Genomic DNA, 26,201 nt, shown 5'->3' on the forward strand with positions numbered 1-26,201 from the left:
GCTTTTGAGGAAAAAATAAGCAGGCAGAATGCCCAGGTCTCCAGAGCCAAGGAGAGTCCTATGGCTTCTTTAAAGCCCTAGGCTTCTTTAAAATATGTTGTGTATGTTCTCAAAACACTATGCAAAGTGAACAGATGTGGATATGGATACCACTAGAAAGGCAGAAGACCACTCAGGACATCTTATGGCAGCATGAATTTGAGCTATAGGTGCTCCATTGGACAAGTCAGAAGCATCAAAATATGTTACTTTTGCAAAATCAGTGGGGCTTCAATTCTTGTAGAAGTGGGGGGCTCATAAATATCAGCAGACATAAACTAATTTTGTAATCTAAGCTGATCTTTGTTACATGTTCTTCTGGTGAAGTTCTTTGATTGTTGTCAGGCTCTAAGTCCCACAGCCACAATGCAGTGCCTCTCTGCCTGAGCCAGATTTTCTCTGTTAATGACTCTCTATGGTAATACCTGCAATTAGCAGGTATTGTGTTAGCAATTAGCTAACACAAGCCTCTACAGTGTATACACAGCATGGTAGATGGGGAAATGATCATTCAGCCAACAACGTGGATTTCTGAAGGCTACAATAGATGCCCAGAGCTTTTCTAAATATGCATGTATATATTTTCTTCTATAGGCACAGAGCAACAGTTGATTGTTGGTGGACCAGTCTCTTCTTCTGCTCTTGCCCAAGATGTCAGGCCAAAGGACAAAGCTGTCAGTGCCAGCACGTTCCACAGGTTGCAGCAGGAGCTGCCCTCCCCTGAGCTTCTGGGCTCCAAATTAAGACACGTAAAGGTTCAAGCCACTCTGCAGCCTTTGACTGAACCTGCAAAGACTGAGCCACACAGCAGCCACTTCCTCGACAAAGGAACTCAGACAAAGAAGTCCATCAGAAGTGGTCAGTCGAGGCACAAAGCTCTGCACCACGCCGGGGCACATCAGAGCCAGGAGCAGCAGCCCCTTCCTCTGCCTGCGGGACAGCCACCTGCTCCTCCTCTCAGAGACACCTCCCAGGCCCTGGAGATCACACAGTATTTCTTTGAGGCTGTTTCCACACAGATGGAGAAGTGGTATGAACGGAAGATAGAAGAAGCCCGATGCCAAGCAAATCAGAAAGCCCAGCAAGACAAAGCTGCCCTCAAGGAACATATCAAAAGCTTAGAAGAGGAGCTCAGCAAATTAAGGACTAAGGTGCAGAAAGAGAGCTAGCATCTGCCAAGCAGGTAAAGGCAAGCAATGGGACTAATTTTGGAACCTGCTGTATAGGAACCTGGAATATTGTTATATACATTTGTAGTGCCTGTTACACCCAAACAACGCTCTTTTTCAGGATTAGAAATAACTTTGGAAACTCCAGAACCAAGGAGAATTCATATGCAGACTGTACTGATGACAACGAGATGCTGCAGATTTGATCCTTTCTATGTTATTTCCAAGAGTCCATTAAATATTGCACTCTCAATTTCCAGGTGCTGCCTGAAAACAAACTATATTAGAAACCAAAACTGCTTTATCAGAAGGGAAGTTATTTCCACATAGCTCGTGTGTGGCTAGAGGGTTGTGGCTAGGGTGTGCTGTATGTAAACATGCAGCCATACCAATACTGAAATAAATTCAGGATGCTAAAGTTTTTGACAGAAATTCCTTAGTGATGAAGGGCTATTGATGCTATTTTAGGTACACCCCATGGCCTCTCTTTGGTCGCTGGGGAGAAGCTACAGAACCAACTCCCATTACGAGCCCAGGCAGGTGACAGATGCAGCCAGGAGGCCAGGCTCTCAGAGAGTGAGATTCTAAGGTGAGTTATTCCATGAGGTACAGAGGCTGCAGTTGAGACTTTACTTTTCTTTTCTTTTTTTTTTTTCGTTTCACATGATAAAACAAATGCTAAATTATATTTGACTTTTTTTTTAATGCTGTCTTGATTGCAGAGCTCCTTGTGGTTACACAGTTGTTGGGGCCATATTCAAGTAATCTGAGAAGTTTTGTTTAGGGTGTGGAAGGCAAATAATTTTACCCTAACATTGCTCTACTTGTTAGGTGTAATTTTTGTATAAATCTCTTTTCCATCAAGCAGCAAATGGCTGAATTCTCTACTACTGAGGAAGCCTGAAGAAGTCCTTTATCTAAAGGAATAAAGCTTAGTTCCCTGTACTCAAATATTTCTTTCTGTCCAGAGTCAGGATTTTCTCCCAGACACCTTGTCCAGACTGTCTTCCTTCATTCTGCTGAATGATTCCTCTCTGTATTTTCCCTTACACCTCAAAAAAAAAAAAAAAAAAAAAAAAAAAGGTGACCTGGTGAATCTGCAGGTCTCAGGACTGATTTAATCAACAGTTCCACAAAACAGAACTCAACAACATTTTAAAGTTTTTATCACGTGCTTTATTATAAAATCAAATCTTAAAATGCTTATCTTGTTAAGGCTGACAGATTCCAAATAACCTGGAGGCATTCATTGCATTTGCCTTTAGGGTTTCTTCCTTATACCTCTGAGAAGACTCCATAATATTGTTACAAAAGTAAGTTTTCTTAAAATACCATGATAGAAAAATTGTTCAAAACCACTTAAAAATACATGATAATGCTGTTATGCCAAGGACAGAGATTTTTTTCTGTACTGCCCAAAAATCAATTCAAAATAATTTACAGTATTGAAGACACCATTGGTAAGTAATTAAGCTTTCATCTTCTTAGCAGATGTATAAAGCAAAGAAAATTGTATTATATAACAATATTTTTAAAGTTCCTATTAATGCACTATCGAGCTGAGAAAAGTGTATCTGCAGTTTTGGAAATAATAGTTTTATTGCTTTGACTTCTGTAGCCTAATAGAGACACTTCCATATGTTTACAGGTTTGTTTAAGCTACTGTAGGAATGCAGAAGCATGCTATTTAATTTTGTATCATCACGATGAAGTTAAATGTTTTGCCAAGCAATTAAAAATAAGTGTTGCTGAGAAGTCTGTGATGTAATGTTTTCCACCCAGAGAAAATGGACACAATTACCTTGCTGGATTGAGAAGGGGGGGAGCAGAAAACTGGACTTTTGACTTCTAAACCTTTTGTATTTGTGGGTATAAACCATGGAAACAGACTCTACCAGGGGAGCCTGCAGGGAATGACTGACATTTGCTAGTTGAGCACACACAGACACACACACAGAGACACACACAGGCACACAAACAGGCACACACACAGACACACACAAACACACAGACACACACACAAACACACAGAAACAGACACACACAGAGACACAAACACAGAGACAAACACAGAGACACAGACAAAGACAAACACACAGACACAGACACAAACAGACACACGAACACAGACACAAACACACAGACAAACAGCAAGGGAAATGGCAAGTAAGGCTTTGGCTAATCTGCTTCACATGCGAACTACATAACCAAGGTAGCCACTGAAGCAGTAATTTAAGATATTAACTGAGGGAGCAGTAATTTAAAACAGTAGCTTGGCTGCAGAGTACTGATTTGAGAGGTTTCCTGAAGGCCTTCTTTGCTAGTTCCTTTCTAGTCCCCTCTGTAGTTCTCCCTCCTTCAAAACTACTCCAGTTGAAAGACTTTATGAAATACATCTACCTTTCCCGCAGCAAACGCTTGGAGTAAACTTACCCTAGCAGACTGTATTGGGACTCCTAAAGGCTTCTGTCAGGCAATTTTATCTTGACAGGCCTCCAAAGCAGTGGAAGTCATGGAAAGCAGCACTCAGGAGGTCAGTGACTGTCCAGGATGCAGCCTATCGAGACTTATTCTTGGATTATGTGGCCACCACCTAGAAATACCTGAACTGAAGGAGTAAGAGTCAGGGGTCTGAATGGAAAGCAGTGTGATGATGAGGTGGTGGGAGGAAGTCTGCCTATTACAGAGCAGAAGTCAAACCACTGGCTGAGGGGTAAGGGAAGGCTACATGAAAGAACAAGCCAGGACAGATTATGGCTTTGTGTAGTCAAAATTCCTTCCTAAAACAGCATTTTTCTGGTAAAGTGAAAAATCAGTCTACAACACACTGTTTTGTTAGCACATTCTACCATAAAATATAAACAAACAAAAAGGTTTTTTTTAAATAACATATTTAGACATACAACATATATCATGACAACAGAAACATCATATTTAGACATAGATATTTTCATTGATGGATTCAGAAGCTCAGAAGCTTCTAAACTTGAACTCTTTAATAGAGTTGAAAGGGACCTCAGAGATCATCAAGTCCAACCCTTGATCCACTACTGCTGCAGTTACCAGACCATGGCACTGAGTGCCACATCCAGTCTCTTTTTAAATAGCTCCAGGGATGGAGAATCCACTACTTCCCTGGGCAGCCCATTCCAATGCCTGATCACCCTCTCAGTAAAGAAATTCTTTTCAATATCCAACCTAAACTTCCCCTGGCACAACTTGAGACCGTGCCCTCTTGTCTTGCTGGGAAAAGAGACCAACCTCCCACTGGCTACACCCTCCTTTCAGGGAGTTGTAGAGAGTGATGAGGTCTCCCCTGAGCCTCCTCTTCTCCAGGCTGAACACCCCCAGCTTCCTCAGTCTCTCTTCATAGGATATGTGCTTAAGTCCCTTCACCAGCTGAGTTGCCCTAAACTGGCTGCCTGAGCTACATCATTTACTGCAAAGCAAAATAAACAACAGGAAAGGTTTCTACAATGACTTTCTGAAAAAAGAATTACGGGAAAAAGGCCTCTGGCATTCATTCTCGTTGAGCAGCAGTTTTTTGCAAGTCAGCTTTGCTGAAATCTGTAGCTTTGAAGACCCTTTGGCTCCAGCAAGAAGGGGCACTCCTTGTCCTGAGTGGGGCCTTTCATTCCTGCTGTAGTCTGGGTTTGGGGTGCACAGCCCTGTCCTGTCCTTTATGCCAGAGGTGGCCCTGACCTCCCTTGCTGTGAGGCTGTCCAGTCCCTCAACCTGGCAGAAAGCACTGCCTGACAAGGGCATGCTCCTGCATCTCTGGAAACCACAACCAACTGCACACAACTACTGTGAACTTAGGCATCAACCTGCTGTTGTCTGGCTGTTTATGGTGAGAAACTCCCAGACACTCATCTTGGCATTTTTTTAGTTATGGGGGGGGGGGTTGTGGTGGTACATAGTGCAATTCACAAGAAGGTAGGAACATTTGCAAGCTAAAGCCCTGGTAAACGAGCACAAAATTCAGTTACTCTTTTTGTAATTCTATATATTGACTTTTAAATATTAATTTGAAGGTACCCGCTGTTAACTTGGTAATAACTGTTTCTGGGACTAAATTACCTCCTTTTCCTATACAAAGACCTCACCTTTTTAGTCTTCCTCAGCAGCATCTGAAAACCAACATCTAAATACAAAACATTAAACAAATGTTTATCATGCTTATTTTGGGGCCTGGTTATTTACCCCAAATGCTTTTTTAATCCTTAAATGTTGGTAAAAATCCGCTGCACAGTAGGGAAAGAGCAGGTACCACTATGAATATTACCACTTAAGAGTTACCACAATAGAAAACAGACAAAATAGCCTGGTTTATGTATTTATTTTCCGTTTCCCTGGCATAACACTGCTGGTGTAATCTTTGGTTCTTTCTGCTTTTCCCATAGCACTTGCTGCATCACCTGTTCAGTTGTGTCTGACTGATCTCCACAGGAAGGGTAAAAAATGTAGAAGAGGAGGGGCAAAAAATAAAAAAAAACCACCCCACCCTTGTGGTAGATTCCACTGTCACACATTACCAGGTTGTAGCAAATGCTGCTATTACAACCACATTATGGAAGAAATACTCGTTTTGTTCATCTGACAACAAAATTAAGATCAGGATTTTGCTAGCTTTAGTGTTCTTTCAAGTTCCTGAAGTTGCATGTTGCCTTGAGTAATCATCATCCTGATTGCATCCTGTAAAATAAAATGGAATCTACTGAACTGAACATCTGCACACAGCACAGGCTTTAGACAAGCACACAGATTTTACCACATTAAAATCCATACAGTTCTTACCAGCACATTTGTGGTCTATTTCTTTGCATGAGGCAATGCTATACTCATGAAGATGGTTAAAAAACAGTTGAATAAATTAATTAATTTTTAGTAATTCCTGAATGATGGCTTTCAGGGCTAGTTACATCTTTACCTTAAAATTTTGTTTTGAACTGGACTCAACCTCCTAATAAATAAGTTTAAAACAGTTTTCTGTGTTAAATTTATAGATGTGCTTGTGTCTACCACCTTTGCAAGTGGTGACACCTGCACAGGGGCATTATGAAGACATGATTTACAGAACAAGTGGATGTTTCCCTCAGTGTTATTCTTATCTAAGTCGTGTAATGATTCATCTGCATAATTCCTTGAGCACTGGGCTGAAAAAAAAAAATTAATGAGAAATTTGAGGACATTAGACATACAAGGTGTAAATGGTTCTGCATTTCAGACATGGTTCTTACCCATAACCATCTGATTTAATTTTGGATGAGTATCTTGGTATATAGTCAAAATAAAAGGAAAAAAAAAAAAAAAGAATCTGTAATGAAGCCTGAGGGTTAATATGGTCGTGTTACTTATCTAATACTATTCAGTATGTTTGGTGTTTTTTTTTGTTTTTTTTTTTTTTTTCTGGTTACCACTTTAAGTAAGCAGGATTTGTTTGCGTTTTTGCCTTTTAAATCCAGATCACTGTCTGGAAATCAGCAGTTTTTACTGCTACCAATAGAGGGGATAACAGACTGTTTAATTATCTCTTCACATAAATGCTCCTGAAGAGAAAAATAGCAGATTTCATCCAGGAGCGACACCGTCAACAGAAACCCAGGTGGCCAGGCCAGGCCACTGATGATTCCCGAGGGCTGGTTGCCCAGGGTGACGGGTTCCCAATCCTCACCTCTTCCGTAGCATCCTTATTTCTCCTGAATTCCGCTCTGGCCCAGTCCTTCAGATACTGGCGATCTGCTTCGGCGGGGACTTGGCGAACAGCCCGCAGGATCTTTCGGTACAGCTGCAGCACCTGCTGCCGCCTCAGGAACTGGGGGGGAGAGAGGGCACTCGGTCCGCCGCCCCGAGACACTCCGCTGAGGGCTGTCCCCTCACCGCCGCCTGCATTTGCTTTGAGGGACACGGAAAGGAACGCGAAGGTCCCCGGCATCTCCTCTCAAAGAGGCAGCGTCGCCTTGGATCCCGGTCCAAGACACTTAAAACTTCAGAGAGAGGCACATACCGACTGCGGGATACCTTACGGTGCCCAAGGCCCGTGGCACGCACACAACGCAGCCTTACATGGGCGACTGCTCGCCCACCCCCCCTGCCCGCAGCCGCGGCCCGCGGGTGCCTGCAGGACGCTCCTGTCCGCGCAGGACAGCCCACCCCTGGCAAGGCGAACTCCCTGGCCCAGCCCACCGCGGGACACGGCCCCGCCACCCATGTGCCCCATCCGGGCAGGCAGAAGCCGAAGCCGCCCGCCCGTACCTGCTTCAGAGTCAGGGCGCTCGGCGGCAGCCGCCCGGCGGCCATGACGCGCAGCTCCGCTCCGCCCCTCCCTCCCTCCTCCTCCTCCTCCTCCTCCTCCGGGGCTCCCCACCCCTCCCCGGCGGGCGGGCGGAGCTCAGCAGCCGCCATTTCCCGGGATTCTGGGCCGGCAGTGCCGGTGTTCGTTGTCCCGGCAGCCGGGGCAGGTCGGGGGCTGACACCTTCCCTCCCTCCCTCCCTCCTGCAGGTATAACCTGGTTCTGCCTTGCCTGGAGACCTGCCTGCTCACGGCCCACAGCAACCGGAGCCAAGGAGCCTGCGAACCGACGGCAGAACCGAGCCGCCCTCCGGGAGACTGGGGGACGGCAGAGGCACCAGAAATGGTACCAGAGGAACTAGAGGGCTCGGGGGTAATGGGAGGGTGTGTATTTATGGTCCTCTCCCGTTTTATTGCTTTCAAAACGGCAAACCCGCTCCAGCAACAAACTAAGCACTCAAGTAATAAACGATAGGCTTGCACTTCACAGAAGGGTGGGGTGGAAAGCCTGTGCTTTGATGTAACGGCTGTAAAACCAATATACTTAACCTATAGGATTAAATTAAATCAGCACAGTAAGATCTAGAAGTCATCCTAGTAATTATAGGACACTAAACCACCTTCTGCCTCTTTTTTAACAAGACAAGAGGGCATGGTCTTAAGTTGTGCCAGGGGAGGTTTAGGTTGGATATTAGAAAGAATTTCTTTACAGAGAGAGTGATCAGGCATTGGAATGGGCTGCCCAGGGAAGTAGTGGATTCTCCATCCCTGGAGATATTTAAAAAGAGACTGGATGTGGCACTCAGTGCCATGGTCTGGTAACTGCAGCAGTAGTGGATCAAGGGTTGGACTCGATGATCTCTGAGGTCCCTTCCAACCCAGCCAATTCTATGATTCTATGAAATACTTGCAGCGTTGTTCGAGCGTCTGAGAGCTGCTAACAGTGCAAAGGCGCTGGCAGTGCCTTCAGCACAGATGTGTCAGTGAATGCCAAACCCAAACACAGCAACAGAGATGGCCTGCAGAGAAAAAACAAGTTAACCCATGCCTTTTCTTTCCCTGTTGTGTGCTTGTATCACATCCAGTGCAAGCTCCAAGTCTCACAGTACAAACAGTACAAGTCAGAAATGAAAGTACGTTCTAGACAATCATCTCATGAACTAAACCTATTTCCACAGCTACGTTTTCCCAGAGCATGCAAGTATTATTGTACATCTATGAGAGGTGTAAAGAACCCTGTAAAAGTATTACATAGTACCTGACACTTGACAGAGGAACTCTATCCCATCAGAATTTAAGTTTTCGGTTCCGAAATTTGCTTATCATGAATTAGCTGTGACAAAGCAACACAAATACGAGAAACCATCTTGCTGAGCCATTGTTTCCACCTCGGAACAGCTACAGCAATACTTCAAGTAAGGTTTTTCTATCTAGAGGCCAGAGAGATCACATCTTTGGGAACACACCCACTTCTCCAGTCACTTTCTCATCACCTCCTGCCCCACACTTAGAATGATGTAACTTCAATTTTTGTATGCAAAGAAGATCTTCAAAGACAGTTGAGGACAGGGACAATTTAGACCAAGTTTCCTTTGAATTTTCATTGACAGAAGGCAAAATACTGGACCCTTAACCAAAACTCTGGTGGCATTATCCTCATAAAAGGATAGGTGTTGAAGTTACATAAACAACAATGCATTTTCATATGAAAATTAGTATGTGTGCACTGCTAGTGAGTGCCCAACATTTCCAAATCTGGTTAATTTATAAAAGCTAATTTATAAAAGCTTTGATCAGCTGAAAGAACAGACATCATAATTACAAAGTGGTACCTGTTTTTATTAGTACAGACAATAAAAGATGCATAGTTTTTGCAATGAAAAATCATGTCCATGCTCCAAGACATCGGATTAATGAAACGTCCTCAGTGTCTGCTTTCAACAGGGGGAGCAAACTTCACAGTGTAAACTGATAGTATGAGGACAATCTATGGCATTACTCATAAAGCTCCCATTGATGTAAGACAAAAATCAGCAATCATTAAATAGGATTTGTTTAACTGCAGACTGGTTTCAAGTATTCAAGTACTTACTTTTTTTGGTTGCTTAAAACAATCTGCTTTTCCTGCTCCCCACACTCCTACCCAAAGAAGCACCTGCCACATGGGTGAAGCCAAAGAATGCTTTTCTCCAAGACACTTGAAGCTCTTTAATGCAGAAATTCCTCTCCAGAAGCATGATCGATTTTCCTTATTGCAACAGACAGTGGCAGGAATATTTTTTATGTCTATGAACGTTACAATAATTTTTTTTTTTTAAGTAGTAAGTTATTACAAGCGAAGTTAAAAGTTTTACGTTATTTGTGGGGAACAGGCAATCAAAGGAGAGTCTCACCATTGCATAATACTCCTCTGAAATATGTGGGAGAATGCACCTTTTGCCATGTTGCTCTTTGGCAGTCTCAGTGCCAGAGGGCAGCTCCTGCACATTAATCCTGATTAGAAAGGGGCCTCAGGGACTCTCTGATCAAATTCCGCTTCGTGTATTTCCGTGGTTTAGCAGCAATCGGGTACCAACTTTGTCTACAAAGTCTACAAAGTGTCTGAGGCAGTCACCAGTTCAAACCACTGCCTGAGTGCATCACTGAGAGTTTCTGGAAGCGCGTTCACATCTCTGAGGATCATGTAGAATGGGAAGGGGAACTCTTCCATGTAGGATCTGATTTCAGGCAATTCGCCGGGTCCTTTGAAGATGGGTACTTTAATGTCCAAAATGGAATCCTGTAAAAAAGAACTGATGTTACCACTAAACCACGCACATCTTTTACAGGCCTTGCATATTATTTATCCTGTTTTTCACATCCTTATAATTCCTCCTCTGTTAAATTAAAAGTTTGGGAGTTTTCAGATTAAAAAACACAAGCGTTCAATGGCAAATCAAATCGAACACAAAGCAGGTAAATGTTTTTTCCCTTTTATCTAGAAGTGCTCTAATCAACAAATTATAGGGTAGAAGAGACTAATCTTAAGCTTCTGCCATACAACATTTTACAAAGAAATCATGGCTTTCCTTAGTATTTTATGCTTTAAGTTCACTATTGTCACTTTAGTTTTATACTTGTGATGCCTTCTGGGCACACTACCATCTGTGAGCTTTTTAGGGCTAAGTTCAACTTGCATTTGTGCAGTGATCTAATACAAGACTGTTCAGCAAATTATTTTATAATATTTCAATAAATACTACAAAGACAAAAACCACATTAAACTCCAGCTGTGCTTCTTGTGAAGTAATTTATTAGTTTTCCAGTGTAGCAGCTCAGAAAATTAATTAAGCTTATAAAAATGCATTTCACTGCCCAGGAATTTTGCTTGATATTATAGCTAGGTTTCATCAGAACTTTGTCTGTAAAATAATTCTTAATTTTTCAACAGCAAATGTAGCAGAAAAGTTTTGTATGAGAAAAAAAATATGTAGTTAGAAACATGAACTACAAAAATAGTCTTCGCCTAAGTAGTCTTCACCTAATTTAAAATAAGGCTTAAGTTTGCTCACTTAATGCACCACGAAACATCCCCGAAAAGCTCCTGGATATTTCAGCTTCCCAACTAATCTAAGTTTTCTTTCATAGCTACTGAAGACAATACCAACTTTCTCAACTCAGGCACTGAACCCTCACTGACTCCTTTCTGTCTACTAAAAACTGAGATAAGCTAAGTATTTCTCAGACTTTGAATTTTTAAGTCTGCCAGCTGCTTCTCTGAGAGACAAAATCTACAACCATTACATTTAAAAATGGGAGCTTTTACTTGTATTTTCTGTGGTATAGAAGCTGATTTTTTTTTTCAATACAAAAGAGGGTAAGGATCACCGTGAGGAGAAATCATAGAAGATCTGACAGTTGTTACAAAAAAAATGAAACTGGGTGAAATATCTTTGACCTCTGCCAAAGATGAAGTAGCTGTAAAACACTACAAAAGACAAGAAAAAGATTTGTAACAGTTTCTCATTCACTGCACTTGAATACCTCTTTGCTCACGTACTTACCCGGGAATTAGGATTGTCCAGCACTACAAAAATAACAAAGATATTGGCATTCTGAGCTGCTTGAACTGCTGCAGTCACTCGTTCCTTGCCTTCCAAGAAAAGGCCTCTTCCATCAGAGACAATCAAAAGCAGCTGCGCTGTTTCTGAGCACAAAGAACATTTTACATTCCAGTAAGTTAGAGTAATCCATTTAAAAGGCAAGCAGACTATTTTGTTGTTAGATTCGTGGGTATAGTGGAAAAACCTTCAGAATATTCCTAAGGAAATTAAGTCTTTATCACATAGAAATCTGGTACTTAACATTAAGCTTCAGTTAGGAGTGGGTCAAGAAAAACTTTCTTCCTACTCTGTGAAACCGTTGAGAACAGGGAAAAAACCAACCAGACAATCAGTACCATAATCAAAGATGAAAGGCATGGGAAACATCTAATGAACTGCGTTACAGCCTTGTCTCTTATGCCTGCTAGAGCTAAACATTGTCTAAAATGTGTGAGGCCAGCCATTAGGTTACTACCTCAGTACAGCAGCAGCTGCTGCAGTGAAATGGAGAGACTACAACTCTGTTCCTCCAAAAGTAGATATTTCTGGGTGCATCTCTATTTGCATTTCACCTTGGACTGAGGCTGTGCTTTTGAGATGTACTTCCCTGTTGTCTCAAGCTCAAGTAGGCTTGGCTTCCATCAGAGAGCTATCCTGAGCTGCACAAAACAGATTATTTGTGGAGAAAACTAAACTAGAAGATAGGCTCCAGATGTGGTCAGGGCAGTCCAATCACAAGTTAATTCAAAGTAAATCTAGAAACATACACAGCACAGATGCAGGGTTCCTCAGCACTGACCGTGTTACTTGACCCAAGTGGCACCCAGAGTCAGAGACACATCCCTCTAAAGGGATGTTCTAACGAAGTTATGCATCTATCATCATTTAATTACACAGGAAATCATAGTATTACAGTCAGGAATGCAAGCCCCTCTTCTTCTGTTCCCCCTGCAGCATAATTGTGATGGAGGGAGGCAGAACACTTCCTTCTTTTCTGCAGTTTACATCATCCTGCTTTTTCTCTTGTTAGGTCTCTGATCCTAGAGCCACTGCTGCTCCCTGACTGCTGCTGCATCCCAGCCTAGTTCAACAGGAATGGATACTGCTCCCCCTCAGAATATTCTGACAGCTTGGCACCCTGTGGCAAAGCAGATATGGATTATAAATCCCAGACTGTCCATTTCCAACAACGAGAACTTTTTTAAAATCCAGGTGCCACCATGACAAGCTTTTAACTAGCCCAGACCAGCCTTTTAGACTAACTACAGGTCAGCCATGATGCAACAAGCCTTCCAGCTTTTCTGGGAAATTCAAGCAGCTCCATGACATAAACTTGCACCACAGTGAAAGGCAGGTAGGAGGCAAACACTTCTCCTCCTCAGAACAGCATTCCTCTGCATACCTACAGAAATCAAGCTCACAAGCAAGAGCAAAAGTGCCTCAGGAGCCAAGGTCAGTAGGATGCTGGATGATGCTCTAAAGCACTTAGGACTTAAACATCACCTGGAAACCTGAGGTAAAGGGAGGCAGGTAAGGTGTGCCTTTCTTAAAAGCCTTAAACAAAATTTCAGTGAATTACTGACAAAGTAGGTATATCTTGTTTTCAGCTGAATGTCAACCAAACATTCCTTTTCACAAAGCAAAACCCAAAGCCCTCCTGCAAGTGTCAGCAGTCTTTCTGATAGGGTATTGCTGCAGAACTGTAGTGAGCATTCTGCTGCCTCAGCAGCAAGCATAGTAACAAAAGAGAAAAAAGCTTACCTGGATTTATATTTTGAGACAACTGCTGTGCTGCAGCAAACATATTTGCTGATGTTTCTAGAAACTATAAAGGAAACAAATAAGATCAAGTTATCTCATAATAAAACAATTAACTTAATAATGATAATGTTATTAAAGAAACACATTTCTGTATTTTAAAGACCAAGATAGTTTAGTCTGACCACCCACACAGATCCAGTCCTTGGCATTTCCCTATATTAACCTCTGCCTCAAATTTAGTAAATATTTTTGAGCTACGGAATCTTTAAAAAAGCTTTCAACCTGGAGTGAAATTTTTTCCAGTACCAACAAAACTACCAAAACCTCAGTAAATTGTTCAAGTGATTAGATTAATGGCATAATTTAAAATATACATCCTATTTCTAGGTTCAACTTCTTCATCTTGCAACAGAAGGACCTAGTTATATATTCCTCATTAAGATTAAGGGCATTAACTGTCAAGTCCTCCCAACACTGTAATTTATAAGATTACTGTCAAACTATTTGGGTCTTTTCCATTTAATGTTCATGTCAGATCTTATTCCAGTTGGGAAAGGTAAAAATGCAAAAACCTTCCTAAAAAAAGAAAACTTTCCATCTGTCCAGGAAGTATTACTACAGATTTATTTTCTTCAGGACTCAGAAGTCTGACAAACTTCCAACCTGACAAATATACAAAGCTCTTCCCTCCTTCTACATGGTGGAATCCATGGTAGGATAACCTCCTCAGCTCCTTTGATGGGATTTCATGTTGGGACACCCAATAACTTGTACCCAAACCAAATATAAACAGAGAAAGATGAATCTTTAAAAGTGGGATACATCAGAACTAGAGGTGAGAAAACACTGCTATAAAACTGTGGCCATTCTCTCTGTGTTATCTAACCAGCTATCACACTTCAAAACCACAACCAACCAGTAAACTTTACAGAGTGATCATGAAACCACAGAGGTGCTGATGTCTTGGCTGGCAAAGATTTGCAAACCTGTTGCCCTAGAGACATTCTTGTGTACCTGGGCTATTTTTGTTTTCTTCTGCTGAAATTTGCAAAGACGCAAGATCCGTGTCCCTGAGTGGTCACTGAACTGCTCGTGGAACGGGTGCAGCAACTGAACAGTCTCTCCAAAGCTTTAGAAAAGAAGAAAAAAATGTCCATGTGAGACTGGTATTAATCATATCCTGCTCTAAAATCTTCAAGACAAGATTTCTGATAATACTCACCTACACACAGCAATTTGTCCCACTTCTAGAAGAGTCAGTGCATTTCCAATAACTGCCAGGGATTCATATGCAAGCTAGAAAATAAAAAGTTACATCAAAAATTGGATTTGCCAAGTTTTACTTGTAGCTCAGTATTAAATATGAAGAAAATTACTGCAATTACTTTTCATAGCCTGCTATAATAAATGAAGATATTTCTTATCTTTTTTTCCTGTTATAGTTATGCAAGATACTTGCAAAAAGATACACTAGTTCTACTTGAGGGCTTCAGGTGATTGATTAAGAGACACCACTTTAGGTAGCGTAATGAAATAAACACTAAAATAACTATTTAGAAGGAAACACAGATTTTTAATAAATAAAAAAACCTACAAGTGATCCATGATGAACTAATATTTACTCCTCTGATGAGCTGCCCAGCTAAGCAAATTTTAGTCTTTTATAGGCTACAAAAAAAAGATCTTCCAGTGGATATGTACCCCTCTAGCAAATTTAACATTGCCTCCTTTCAGCAGACTTTCACTGATCTTTTAGTAACAAATCTCTCAGGCATGAAGTGACAGGAGTTCAAGCACATGGACCAGAAAAATAACTGCTGTGGAAAATTAACCTAACCAGAGCCAGGCTTTCCCAGAACCACCAGGTCTGCGTGAACCAAGCCTGACATAACTCAGCAACGATGGGAATTTTCTTCATACTTTTTGCAAGGTTTTTATTTTACCTGTTTAGAGTGATTGTCTATCATACTAGAGGAATCATCAATAGCCAAGCAAATCTGGTACTGTCGTTTACTGGGCTTGGTCCTTCTCAACCAGATCTTATCCTTTCGGAACTGGCTGGCAATATAGGGAATCACTTTGCGCATGTTCAATCTCTTCCCTGTTCTGTAGTCACCTCTGAGAGTTAAGAAAAAGACAGAGACAGGGATTTATCAGCAACACAGCTCATTCTGGAAATCCTGCCTCATGCAACATACACAGCAAAATTAATTAAAAAAAAAAACAGAATAAATCCAAAATTAGTAACTCTAGTATTCATATTTAGGTATCGATTAAAAAAAAATCTCACATTTTTAATGCAAGGTGGATATTCAGTGTTTTTAAAAGAAGTTCTCACATTTCAGTGCCTCAAGAGGAAAGAAGATCATGACTTTAGACTTCTCCAATTTGAAACTAGCCTAGCTCACTTAAAAACCCCCACCAACTTAATATTAAACCCAGCATAGAATATTTTTATATTTAACGTAATCTTTGACTCTGCAGGACTTAATGGATTTGTGTTGGTTTGATCACTTGTTGCACCTGGAGTAAGAAAAAAACCACAGGCAATATCCACAGGGTGGGTACCTACTACTACAGCACATACTGTTGCCATAAAAAAGTAAAATGAATACATTTGCAAACAGGAGTTATTGCTATAAAGCAAGAACAACATGGCACTGCAGTTGTACAGAGGCTGAAGCCCTCTGAAACCAGGAGTTTAATGAACTAGAAGCCTCAGAAAGATCCAACTTACTTCAATTTGGCTGCCTGAGTGGGTTCCAGTATAAGTCGTAGCTGTTCACAAAGCTGCTGTGACAGAGGAGCTGTCAGTACTAGATACCTCTGCCATAACTGTGCTGCTTCCTTCTCCTAAACATCATAGAACACAAAAAGAAATAAAAGGGAATTATGAAATAAAAAAAAACAAAAACAAACCAACCAACCAACCAAAAACCCCCCCAAAAAAAACAGTTGGGAAGCACTGCCTGAAAAAGGAAACAAACCTCAGTGTACCAAGGGAGAGGTAGTAGCTGAACTGTGAAAGTGTCTCACCATATAAAGATGACAATTTTGCATTCATCTTAGGATGCTCCTTGCTGCTACAAAGGTGTGATTACTGCTAAGGGAATAGTAGCACAACAAAGCAAAGTTGGCATTGCTGTTGACAGAGGAAAATCTTGAAATGGCCATCTGATAGCAGGCATTACAGCAAGGCAAGCCCTGAAGTCTACTGGGTTCTCTGTTGGCTGTCAAAAATAGTATTACTTACATTAATTAAAATTTTTAAGCCTTTGTGCTGGCAGTTTCATTCAGGGACAACTTCAAATTTTGGTTTACAATTCCTGACATGGACAGTCAGAGCAAGTATCATGCTCTGGTTCAGCTGCTATTTAGCTCAAAGCCCACCACTGCAACCACAAGGAGACAGCTTCTGTCATCATAATTTTGTAAAGCAGCATCCAGCATTTAACTGCAGGTGACAACTCAAAAAGGAAGGAGGGTGGCAGGACTGAGAAAAATGTTTCTAACTATACAAGTCATCATCAGCAGAGTAGCTTTCTGCAAATAACACACAGCACGTTCAAAACAAGATCTGAAACATCATCTTGCTTTAGAAATATTTTATTTTTTTCAGAATAAAGTTGAATATAAAACCAAAAATACCATCTAAGTAATGCAATTTTGAATATTTAGATTCTAGTCTGCTTGGCTTCCTCAATGCTTTAGCAATAAAACAAGATGAAATAATACAATAAAGGATTCTTATGACCCTTTATATTAAATCAAGATTACAAACCTCATCTGGAGTTCCAGACTGCTGTGTCTGCCAAGCTTCCAACTGCCTTTCAAGTTCTTTTCTTAGCTCCTCAGGATCTTTAACGATGTGCTAGAAGTGTAGTTATCATATTTATGAGACAGAAAAGTAAGTTCACAAACCAAGTGATCCATAAATTATAGCAAATATAAAAAATTAAAAATGCATTGTTCTTATTCATTTTGACACAAAAATACCTGAAAAAATCCTCTTAAATGAAGATTCTAAATCTCCCTTTTTTTTTTAATAGCTTCCATATACAGGAAGGATAAATACCTCCCAACAACCTCTGTGACACCATCAACAGAGAAACCAAGTTAGAAACATCTATGATACAGGCACTGAAAATAATCAAATACAGAACTTCAAATAATTCAATGAAATGATCTTGACAAACACAAGATTTAATGGCAGTATAATGGTGATTAAATACTACCTATCTTCCCAAATATAATATGCTTCACTTAGTTTCTTCAAAAGCTTCATTGAAGCCACTTAAAGCATTGAATGACATCTTCTCTGCCTGCCAGCAAATGCTCTTTGAGATAAGCCATTTTGTTAAAGGACACCCAAGCTTTAGGACACTTCAACTTTATTGGGCTTTCAGTGACCACTTCTGTTCCTGACTTGTAAAACCATACTTTAGCCAAGCAGTAAGTACATGGTCTGCATAACCCCCAGGTTTACAGATTAAGGTAAATAAGCCTATGAATGCAAATTCAACAGTACCAATAAATCAATATATTCTAATTCCTGAAGAAACATCAGCAGTCTCTCTGATTACCTACTGCAGGTTTAAGGAAGGGGGGAAGGATGCACATTGAGGGAAGGGGTGAAGAATGCACACGGATGGGATTTCCCTCCTGCTGTTGCTAAAAGGTGAAAACTTGCACTTTTTCCCCTCAGCTCTTTAACTGGTGACGCAAGAGCTCCCCCTCCTGTTTCACGTTTTGCAATTGGGGAAAAAAAACCGACCCAAACGAGCAGCACCTGGCAAGGAGGAGGTGCATTCAGCAGTCCTTTTCCAAAGAGCTGCCACATTGAGCATTAAGATGGAAACAGCAGGTATACCCAGTAACATCAGTCTTCCCGTGGTGTGTGTAGAAACGGCAAAGTATTGCCCACAAAGTGTGTACTCAGGATGTTACAATGCATGAAGAGTCAAAACTTAAAAAAAACCACTGAAAATATTATTTATCACCTGGCTATCTACCATCAACAGCTTCTGTACCATAGCTCTTTTTGATAAAATGTGTTTTTTCACAGCTAACAGTTTGCACTGGAAAGCGCTAGGATTCTTCTAAGCTATGATAATATTTTTTGAATTATGACACTCATAAAAGGCTCACAGAAGTTCTGTAACTCTTGCAAACAGCTTTTTTTAGGAATCAATGCATTGTGATGAATTCTTTGTCTGCAATGGCATTGTAAGGTCACTGATGCCTCTCTCATTTCCCTGAACTGTGTTTTATCTCCAGGCCACACACTCTTGCCCATTGCTTCCCAGTCTACTGAAACATTTGATCAGCAGATTCATCTGAGCAAAACACTTCTTGATACTGAAAAAAAAAATCTAAGTTCTTCATCCTCACCAGAGTGAGGATGGAGAGATATTGTCATTTTAAAGTAATCATTCAGCTGCATAAACAACATATACTTTTCATTCTGCTGTTAAAGAACAGCAAGATAGTGAGTTGTCTGAATAAAAGGAACTCTGAAGTTCTGCATTCAGAGAGTTTCATTAACTCAGGGTGAAAAACACAGACTGTTTCTACTGCTACAGTTGTAGGAAGACATCAGGTATCTTACCTGGGGAGTGTCCATCAAAAACTGATGGGCTGTGTGTATGGTTGAGTCTGTTCTTCTCTCTGGCTTCTCTTCAGTCAACTTTGGTGGCTTTTCTGTTATAGGGTCACTGACATCCTCTGAGTCAAAAGTCTGGATCTCTGGCTCCACTTCAACTGGTCCTACAATCACAGAACTAATTACTAACCTTGTGGATTACAAATATAAGACAAAAACCAGTACTGTATCTGGTTCCAAAGCATCTCACTTGCTTTGCAGTGTAATCCTGACACTATTTTAAGAGAAATGCACAAGTTTTAAGACAGCCAGTTCTAGGGACAGGATGAATACAAGACCCTGCAACTCACTGGAACAGATAAATAAGCCGTTCCTTATGAAAACTCTTTTTCTCTCTTATAACCTTTTTGTCAAAGGTTAAAACATTAACAAAACATGAGTGAACAGATTTTTAACACTTGAAAACTCCACTGGTGAAGTACTTTCTTTTTTCAGCTTTATAAATCTTCTGCCAGAGCGACAGGAGGTATAAAGAAATTAGAGGACATTCATAAAACCATAATTAAAAAACAAATAATGGCAAATCTCATCTTTTCCTCTCTGCTTTGGTAATAGAGTGGTTTCCTATGAATCAGAAAGCAATTTACAAACAAAGAAATGGACTGAAGATTTTCTTTCAGTATCGATTGCACTGTATTACACTGTTTAGCAACTCATTTTTGAAGAGCTATTCTGAGAAAAAAATTATGACATTATAGGAGATATTTCAAAGATCCCAGATTTTCAGAACATACTGTTATAGAGCATCAAGTGGAAAAACAAATAAGCTGATTAAATGCACGTCTGTACCATAAAGCTAATGAGTCTAGCAAGATAACATTAAGTGAAGAGATTAATCCTGAAGGGAGTGGGAGGGAAGAAGATGAATTCAGGCTGGTAAAACTCTTGCCTCCCCTCTACAGCCAACTCTTGTGTTGCCTGGTAAGAACACCATTCAAAATTCCAAGCTACAGTGCCATTTACTTAGATTTATAAAAACTAAATACTCGGGTCCTCCCCTCAGCTGATGATAGTCAGACCAGCTCCTCAACTTCTTGATGTTTTGTCAGAAGTTGCACACAAAAAACTCTGAGTTACATGATGCTGATGACACTGGGATGCACTGTTATGTGCCAGTTAATTAAATTAATTGGCATTGTATCTAAAGGCAGCAAAATGTTTGCTTTTTACTTCTTCAAAGAAGCAGATACAGAGACATAAAGAAAGCAGCAAACCCTTCTGTCACTCAAGCAATTTAGCAGAAGCTGATGCTACTCACTAGGCAGGCCTTAGAATACTGCTCTGAGAAGTCAATTAAGAGGACTTATCTTTAGTCTTATAAAATGTATACACATCCATTACATGCAAATACACCTACATATTAATTTAAAGATGCACATCAGTGTACGTTTAAAATGTTTTTAAAGTTATTGTACCAGGAGCTTTATTGAGATTAGACTTTTTTTCTGGCTTCAGCTCTTCTGTGTCTACTGCTCTGAGATCCTCATTGTTCTGCATTTCTGTTTCCATAGCTGCATCTTCAGTATCTCCCTCTTCCTTTTCTTCAAGTGGCATAACAGGTTTCTCCTGCTCCTTGCTAGCTACATCTGTACAAAAGCAACAATACTTATTAAAAGGAAAGAGGAAGGAAAAGTAGTGAAGTTGCAAAAAATAATGCATTCTGAGGCCACTGCGTATCTGTTTTTAGTGAACTTAAAAGAGAGCTACTCTCTCAAACATCAGTTTTATCTGTGCTGTTCCATGTTGTGTCAGTGAGTTATTGCCCTGAAAACCTGGCTAATAAAATAGACTGGTTACTCTAAGAGAAAGCTATATATTTAACTACATTTAGATTAGAGGAATATTTTAAAACAGACATCAATTTGTTTGACATTGAATAAAGAACCTGCTGTGCTATCTTAAATACTTTTTATGTGGGGTAAGCAGTATGGCCTTCAAAGTATTTGAAGTCAGATTTTGAGATAACAGACTTAGTAGATTTTAAATATTTATTTAACTAAGATAAATTTTTAGACTCAATTCAGTTTTTAAGAAAATGTTATCACTGGCTTGAATCTGGCTGCCAGAAAGTAGCATTCGTTGTAGTGAAATGGTGCTATATCTTAAAACAAAGCAAGGAGTGTTAAACTCAAATCAACCAGGGCTTGATTCTTCAATGACAGCTCTTTGCACTCAGAGATATCACCATACCATAAGTCTGAGCATCATAGCATTCAGAGCCTTGTTTAATATGTTCAAAAGCATCAGCCTCCTCCACGTTTTGTTTAGGCTGAGTTGTATTTTGCTTTGCTTCACTGCTGGACTCGATGGTTCTCAGTCGCTTGTGGACGTGCTCGTTGTGATCTCCCATTGAGCGCTCATTGTCTGCCTGACCAGGCTTCCTCTTGAAACTCTGAAAAAGAACAAATTAATCCCATGAACTCCACATGAAGTGCAACCAAAGACTGATTGCTGGTTAGTATGAAGACATTCAAATAAATAAACCAAGCAAACAACAAAAAAATCCAACAACAAAAACCCCCAAAACAAAACCAAACCAACAACAATAACAACAAAAAACCCCCCACAAAAACCCCAAAACCAACCAGAAAACCAAAAACCCCAAACCAAAACCAAACCAAAACCGAAAACAAGCAAGCAAACAAACAAACAAAAAACAAACAAGAAGAGAGATGAACCTGGGTATTTTTTCTGCTTTGCTTCTGAGAAGCCATCCGGGCCATGCGTGTGGATTCATGGCCTTCTGATTGATTTGCACTTGCAGCTCCACTTCCGTATTCCTGAGACACACACACAAAAATAAAAATAATTAAAAACAGATTACAAGTGTAACTGGAAATAGTGGCTGTTGTAGACAGTTTTCTGAAGGTAAGCTGCAATGCTGTGCTACCTTCTATTGTGAATGATAAATGGCTCACAACTCCAAGTATTACTCTTGCTTAACAATTCGCCTAAAGTTACCACACAGTTTTCACTTCTATGATGATCTTCAGGTTTTTTCAGTGAATTTATAATTGGTGTCCTAAGAATTTATTCTTATATGCTGTTCTTAAAAACATGGCAGCACTTTCTTGATTGTAACTAGAAAGCTTTTTCACAATTTCAGCATCTTTAACTCAGGCACATCCATGTAATTTACCTCTTTAGACTGGTCTCTTTCTGATGCCTCCCCAGCCAGCTCAACAGCACTGTCACTCTGCAGGTTTTCTTGCCCAGTGTGCCCTTGTGTTTCATGCTCCATTCTTTCTTCAGGTTTGGGGATTTCTTCATCCATCTCTGAATTATCTTGACCCTCTTCTTCCTGAAATAATGCCAGTTTATTTTAATATTAAAAAAACATTGGGAACTGGGTACTATTGAAAGACATTTGACTAATGATCGAACCATCAGGCAAAGTCAACCCAGGCTCACAAGGAACAAGTGATATTATATCCTTTGATGACAAAGTCACTTGCCTACTGGATGAAGGGAAGGTGGTGGATGTAGTTTTTCTGGATGCTGCTAAGGCTTGTGATGCTGCCCCTCACAGCATCCTTCTGGACAAGCAGTCCAGCTGCGAAATGAGGAGGTTCCTGATTGTCCTGGTTTGGGCCAGGATAAAGGTGATTTTCTGTTTTGTACTTTTGCTTTTAGCTAAGTCTCTTGTAAGTAGTTGCATTTGCTGAAATTAACAGCAAGTTTCTCAGACAGTGTGTGCTTCTAGGATTGATAACACTTGATGTTTATAGTTACTGCTAGAGACTGGTGTGCAGAGCCAAGGACACTGCTCAGCTCTGAGGAAAACATTTTACCCTCCAGAAGGAATAAAGAGGTCCCACCTGCAGCCCTCCTTTAGGGAGGAACGGACAAGATAGATGCCAGAATTGACCAAACAGAGTATTCCATCCCATATACGTCACACTCAGTATAAATTTGAGACATCACGAGGGCCAAGCCGGATTTCTGGATTTCCTGATTTCCTGCTTCCCTTCCTTCTCGGCATCCTGGAAGGATCCCGTCTGTTCGTTTGTCTGTGGTCCTGATCCGTGCCAGCCCATATCTGTGTGTTCCTGCCTCCAGTTCCCGACTGCTGCCGACTCCAGGAGTCCAGCCTGGACTTTCCCAGGGCTGCCCTGCAGCCTCGGTGGTGACGTGAGAGTTATTGGGGGAGAGGGGGGAGGAATGTGGTTTCCATTTTCCTGTATATTTGTATATATTTAGTAATTTTACCTATTTATCATTACTGTTTCATTAAAGTTGTGTAGTTTAGTTTCCAACCCATAAGTCTCTCTCCCTTATTCTCTCTCCTTTCCCTATCAAGGAGAGAGAGATTAATAGAGAGCGTCTGTTATTCGGTTTAATCGCCGGGCCAGTGTTAAACCGTGACACTGATGTGCTGGGTAAAGAACTAGCTGAAGGGCAGATCTCAAAGGGTTGCAGAGAAGGGGGCTATATCTGGCTGGTTACCAGGGTGTTCCTCAGGGCTCAATTCTAGGGACATTTCAATGTATTTATCAACAATCAAGTATTCACTGTTGATGTAGCCTCACCACCTTAAGTGCTGTGTGCACTTTTGAGCCCCACAGTTTAAAAAGGATGTGAAGGTCCTTCCTTGAATATATTCAGAGGAGAGCAAAGCTGGTGCTAGAGCTGGAAGGAATGTCCTATGAGGAGCAGCTAAGGACTGTGGGCTTGATCTAATTTGGAGAAAAGAAGGTAAGGGGGGTGACCTTACTACTCTCTAAAGCTTCCTGAGGAGTGGACATGGAGAGGGAGGTGCTGAGTTCTTCAGGTGGTGAGCCCCAATATCCAGCAATAGGACGTGTGGGAATGGTTCAAAGCTGTTCCAGTGTAGGTTTACACTGGATATTAGGAAGCATTTCTTTACCAAGAGGATGCCAAACACTGGAATAGGTTTACTAGAGAGATGGTGGATGCCCCAAGCCTGTCAGTGTTTCAGAGGTTATTGGACAATGCCCTTAGAAACATGCTTTAACTTTTGGTCAGCTCTGAACTGGTCAAGCAGTTGGATTAGATGGTCCTTTCCAACTGAAATAGTTTAATCTGTTCTAGGAGAAGGTAGCAGGAATAGAGATGACAGAGACACATCAGTTTAATAGTAAGCACATCTCTTATCTTGATGAAGATTCTCACTAAATACATACTCAAATGTCAAATTTCATAGAATCTGCCCAGCTGGAAGGGACCCATAAAGATCATTAGGTCCTGTCCCTCTTTAAGGCATGCCCAGGATCACACCATGTGCCTGACAGCATCACCCAAACACTTCTTGAACTCAGGCAGGCTTAGTGCTGTGACCACTTCCCTGGTGATCCAGTTCCACTGCTCAACCATCCTCCGGGTGAAAAACTTTTCCCTAATATCTAACCTAAACTGCCCCTAGAACATCTCCCTAACATTCCCTCAGGTTCCATTGCCAGTCACCAGAGAGAAGAGGTCAGTGCCTGCTCCTCCTCCTTCCCTAGTGAGGAAGCAGGAAGCTGCAATGAAGTTTCTCCTCAGTCTCCTTCAGGCTGAACAGACCAAGTGCCTTAGCCACTCCTCATACAGCTTTCCCTCTAAACGCTCCACCAACCTCATAGCCCTCCTCTGGACACTCTATAGTAGCTCTACATCCTTTTTGTACTGTGGTGCCCAAACCTGCACACAGTAATTAGTTTCAGGGTATCAAACATACTAATTTTAGAAGTCTTGTATAAGGTAATTAAAAAATATATTAAAAAAAGGATATCAGGTTTTTATTTATTATTCTCTACCTGAGGTTGAAGGCCTTGGTCAGCAGCAGGGATTCCCTTATCTTCAGCAGATTCATTTTTTTCCTCATCAGGTGGTTGTGACTCTTCCTCCTCTTCTTCTGCTGCATCCTCAGTGTTTCCTGCATTTTCTTCTTGATCATCAGCATCATTGTTCTCTTCACCTTCCTTCTCCTCTTTATTTTCTGAAGCACCTTCTTCAACTGGTTCTGCATCTTGATCATCAATTTCTGTGTCACCAGTATCCTCTTCATTCTGTTCTTCTGTCTTCTCTGCTTCATTTAAATCAACAGGTTTTTCATCTACTTCAAAAGCATTCTCTTCTTCTGGATTAAAAAATTCAGAAAGGTATACAAAGTGAATATTACACTGAATGCTAGATACTTCAAACTAAACAGCCCAACTATTTTGTTTTGATCAGCAAAATCTTAAAGAAAACACTAAGAATTCTATAGATAGTATTTATGATTTTTCCATAGCAGGTAATTCCTCTTAAGTCACAATTTGTTTGTAACAAACAACACAGCAGGATGAATTCCTATTAACTTCCTTTAACCTAATAATCGTGAAGGTTAGTTGACTTTGATCAGCCCCAAGTCCAAATGCTTTTAAAAAAACCCTGAAATCATGAAAGCAACTGGATAAATAAGATTCTTCTACCATGTTAGGCTGTATCACGAGTAACACAAGAAAGCCTGCTCCACTGTGTGCATGAAAGGGATGTGAAAGAAAATGCTGTAATGTTGAATTCTTATCTGGTATGCATTTGGTAATCTTAATACACAGAAGTGAATTTACAGATTCTTATAATACCACAACCTCTTCTGTCTATAAAGAAGAGTTCATTCTCTGACTGTTCTGCCCCTATTTCCACTTGGCTTTCATCTAGGAATCTGTAGAGAGACTTTCAACTGCACCTTCATCCTCTCCCTCCTCATCACTCTTCTCATCATTTTCCAGGTTCAAATTATCAGGAAGATCCAAAGGTTCAACTTCAGGCTCCTTTTCTTGCTGACCATGGTAAGGATCTATTTCATTCTCATCATACTCACGCTGTCAGCAAAAGAATGGGGAAAACAAACAAATAACTCAGAAATGTATTAAGTGGGGGGAAAGGCAAAAATGAGAAATAAGGTAGTACTGAATTCTATACAACACAGAAATACTGGATAGAACACTACATTCTGATCAGGCAAAAACAGATTTCCAGTGGTACAAATCTTCATGTATAAGGAGCAGAAAGAGATTATTTTTGGCAAATGCATTTACATAAATTACCACTTCTTAAAATGGCATGTTTTGTGTTCAGAATCCAGTTTTTCTAGCTGAAAGATTTGTAGATGGAAAATGCACCCTTGCATACTATGCAGAATCCTCAAGCACACTGTATACAGCTCTTTGGGAAGACTAACTTGAGTTGTTTCTGTTTTGAAACACAACAGA

The 26,201-nt window shown here is 40.7% G+C and overlaps 3 protein-coding genes across 7 annotated transcripts in view; 1 reads left to right on the forward strand and 2 right to left on the reverse strand.

The window, feature by feature from the left end:
• ANKRD6 (ankyrin repeat domain 6) overlaps positions 1-2,898 on the forward strand; it is a 106,418-nt gene extending 103,520 nt beyond the window's left edge. For all 5 annotated transcript variants that reach the window (XM_030448103.1, XM_030448101.1, XM_030448105.1 and 2 more), the window contains one exon: positions 634-2,898. In XM_030448103.1, coding sequence (XP_030303963.1) covers positions 634-1,208 — 575 coding nt within the window. In that variant the 3' untranslated portion in view covers positions 1,209-2,898. The remainder of the gene's footprint in view (positions 1-633) is intronic.
• Positions 2,899-5,531: 2,633 nt separating this feature from the next.
• On the reverse strand, positions 5,532-7,529 carry LYRM2 (LYR motif containing 2). Its single transcript, XM_030448107.1, has 3 exons — positions 7,464-7,529; positions 6,883-7,023; positions 5,532-5,903 (listed from the first exon to the last, which is right to left on the reverse strand). Exons 1-3 carry the CDS (start codon positions 7,506-7,508, stop codon positions 5,823-5,825), a joined length of 267 nt encoding a protein of 88 aa, XP_030303967.1. The 5' UTR covers positions 7,509-7,529; the 3' UTR covers positions 5,532-5,822.
• Positions 7,530-9,816: 2,287 nt separating this feature from the next.
• MDN1 (midasin AAA ATPase 1) overlaps positions 9,817-26,201 on the reverse strand; it is a 101,051-nt gene continuing 84,666 nt past the window's right edge. Inside the window, exons 88-102 of the mRNA XM_030447151.1 lie at positions 25,676-25,811; positions 24,762-25,084; positions 22,145-22,306; positions 21,684-21,785; positions 21,196-21,397; positions 20,421-20,591; positions 18,952-19,109; positions 17,125-17,214; positions 16,081-16,196; positions 15,287-15,461; positions 14,566-14,639; positions 14,358-14,472; positions 13,344-13,407; positions 11,544-11,686; positions 9,817-10,279 (exon numbers count right to left, since the gene is read on the reverse strand). Of these exons, the coding sequence (XP_030303011.1) occupies positions 10,091-10,279; positions 11,544-11,686; positions 13,344-13,407; positions 14,358-14,472; positions 14,566-14,639; positions 15,287-15,461; positions 16,081-16,196; positions 17,125-17,214; positions 18,952-19,109; positions 20,421-20,591; positions 21,196-21,397; positions 21,684-21,785; positions 22,145-22,306; positions 24,762-25,084; positions 25,676-25,811 (2,220 nt within the window). The 3' untranslated portion in view covers positions 9,817-10,090. The remainder of the gene's footprint in view (positions 10,280-11,543; positions 11,687-13,343; positions 13,408-14,357; positions 14,473-14,565; positions 14,640-15,286; positions 15,462-16,080; positions 16,197-17,124; positions 17,215-18,951; positions 19,110-20,420; positions 20,592-21,195; positions 21,398-21,683; positions 21,786-22,144; positions 22,307-24,761; positions 25,085-25,675; positions 25,812-26,201) is intronic.

This window comes from Calypte anna, chromosome 3 (assembly GCF_003957555.1).
Source record: "Calypte anna isolate BGI_N300 chromosome 3, bCalAnn1_v1.p, whole genome shotgun sequence".
NCBI lineage: Eukaryota > Metazoa > Chordata > Aves > Apodiformes > Trochilidae > Calypte > Calypte anna.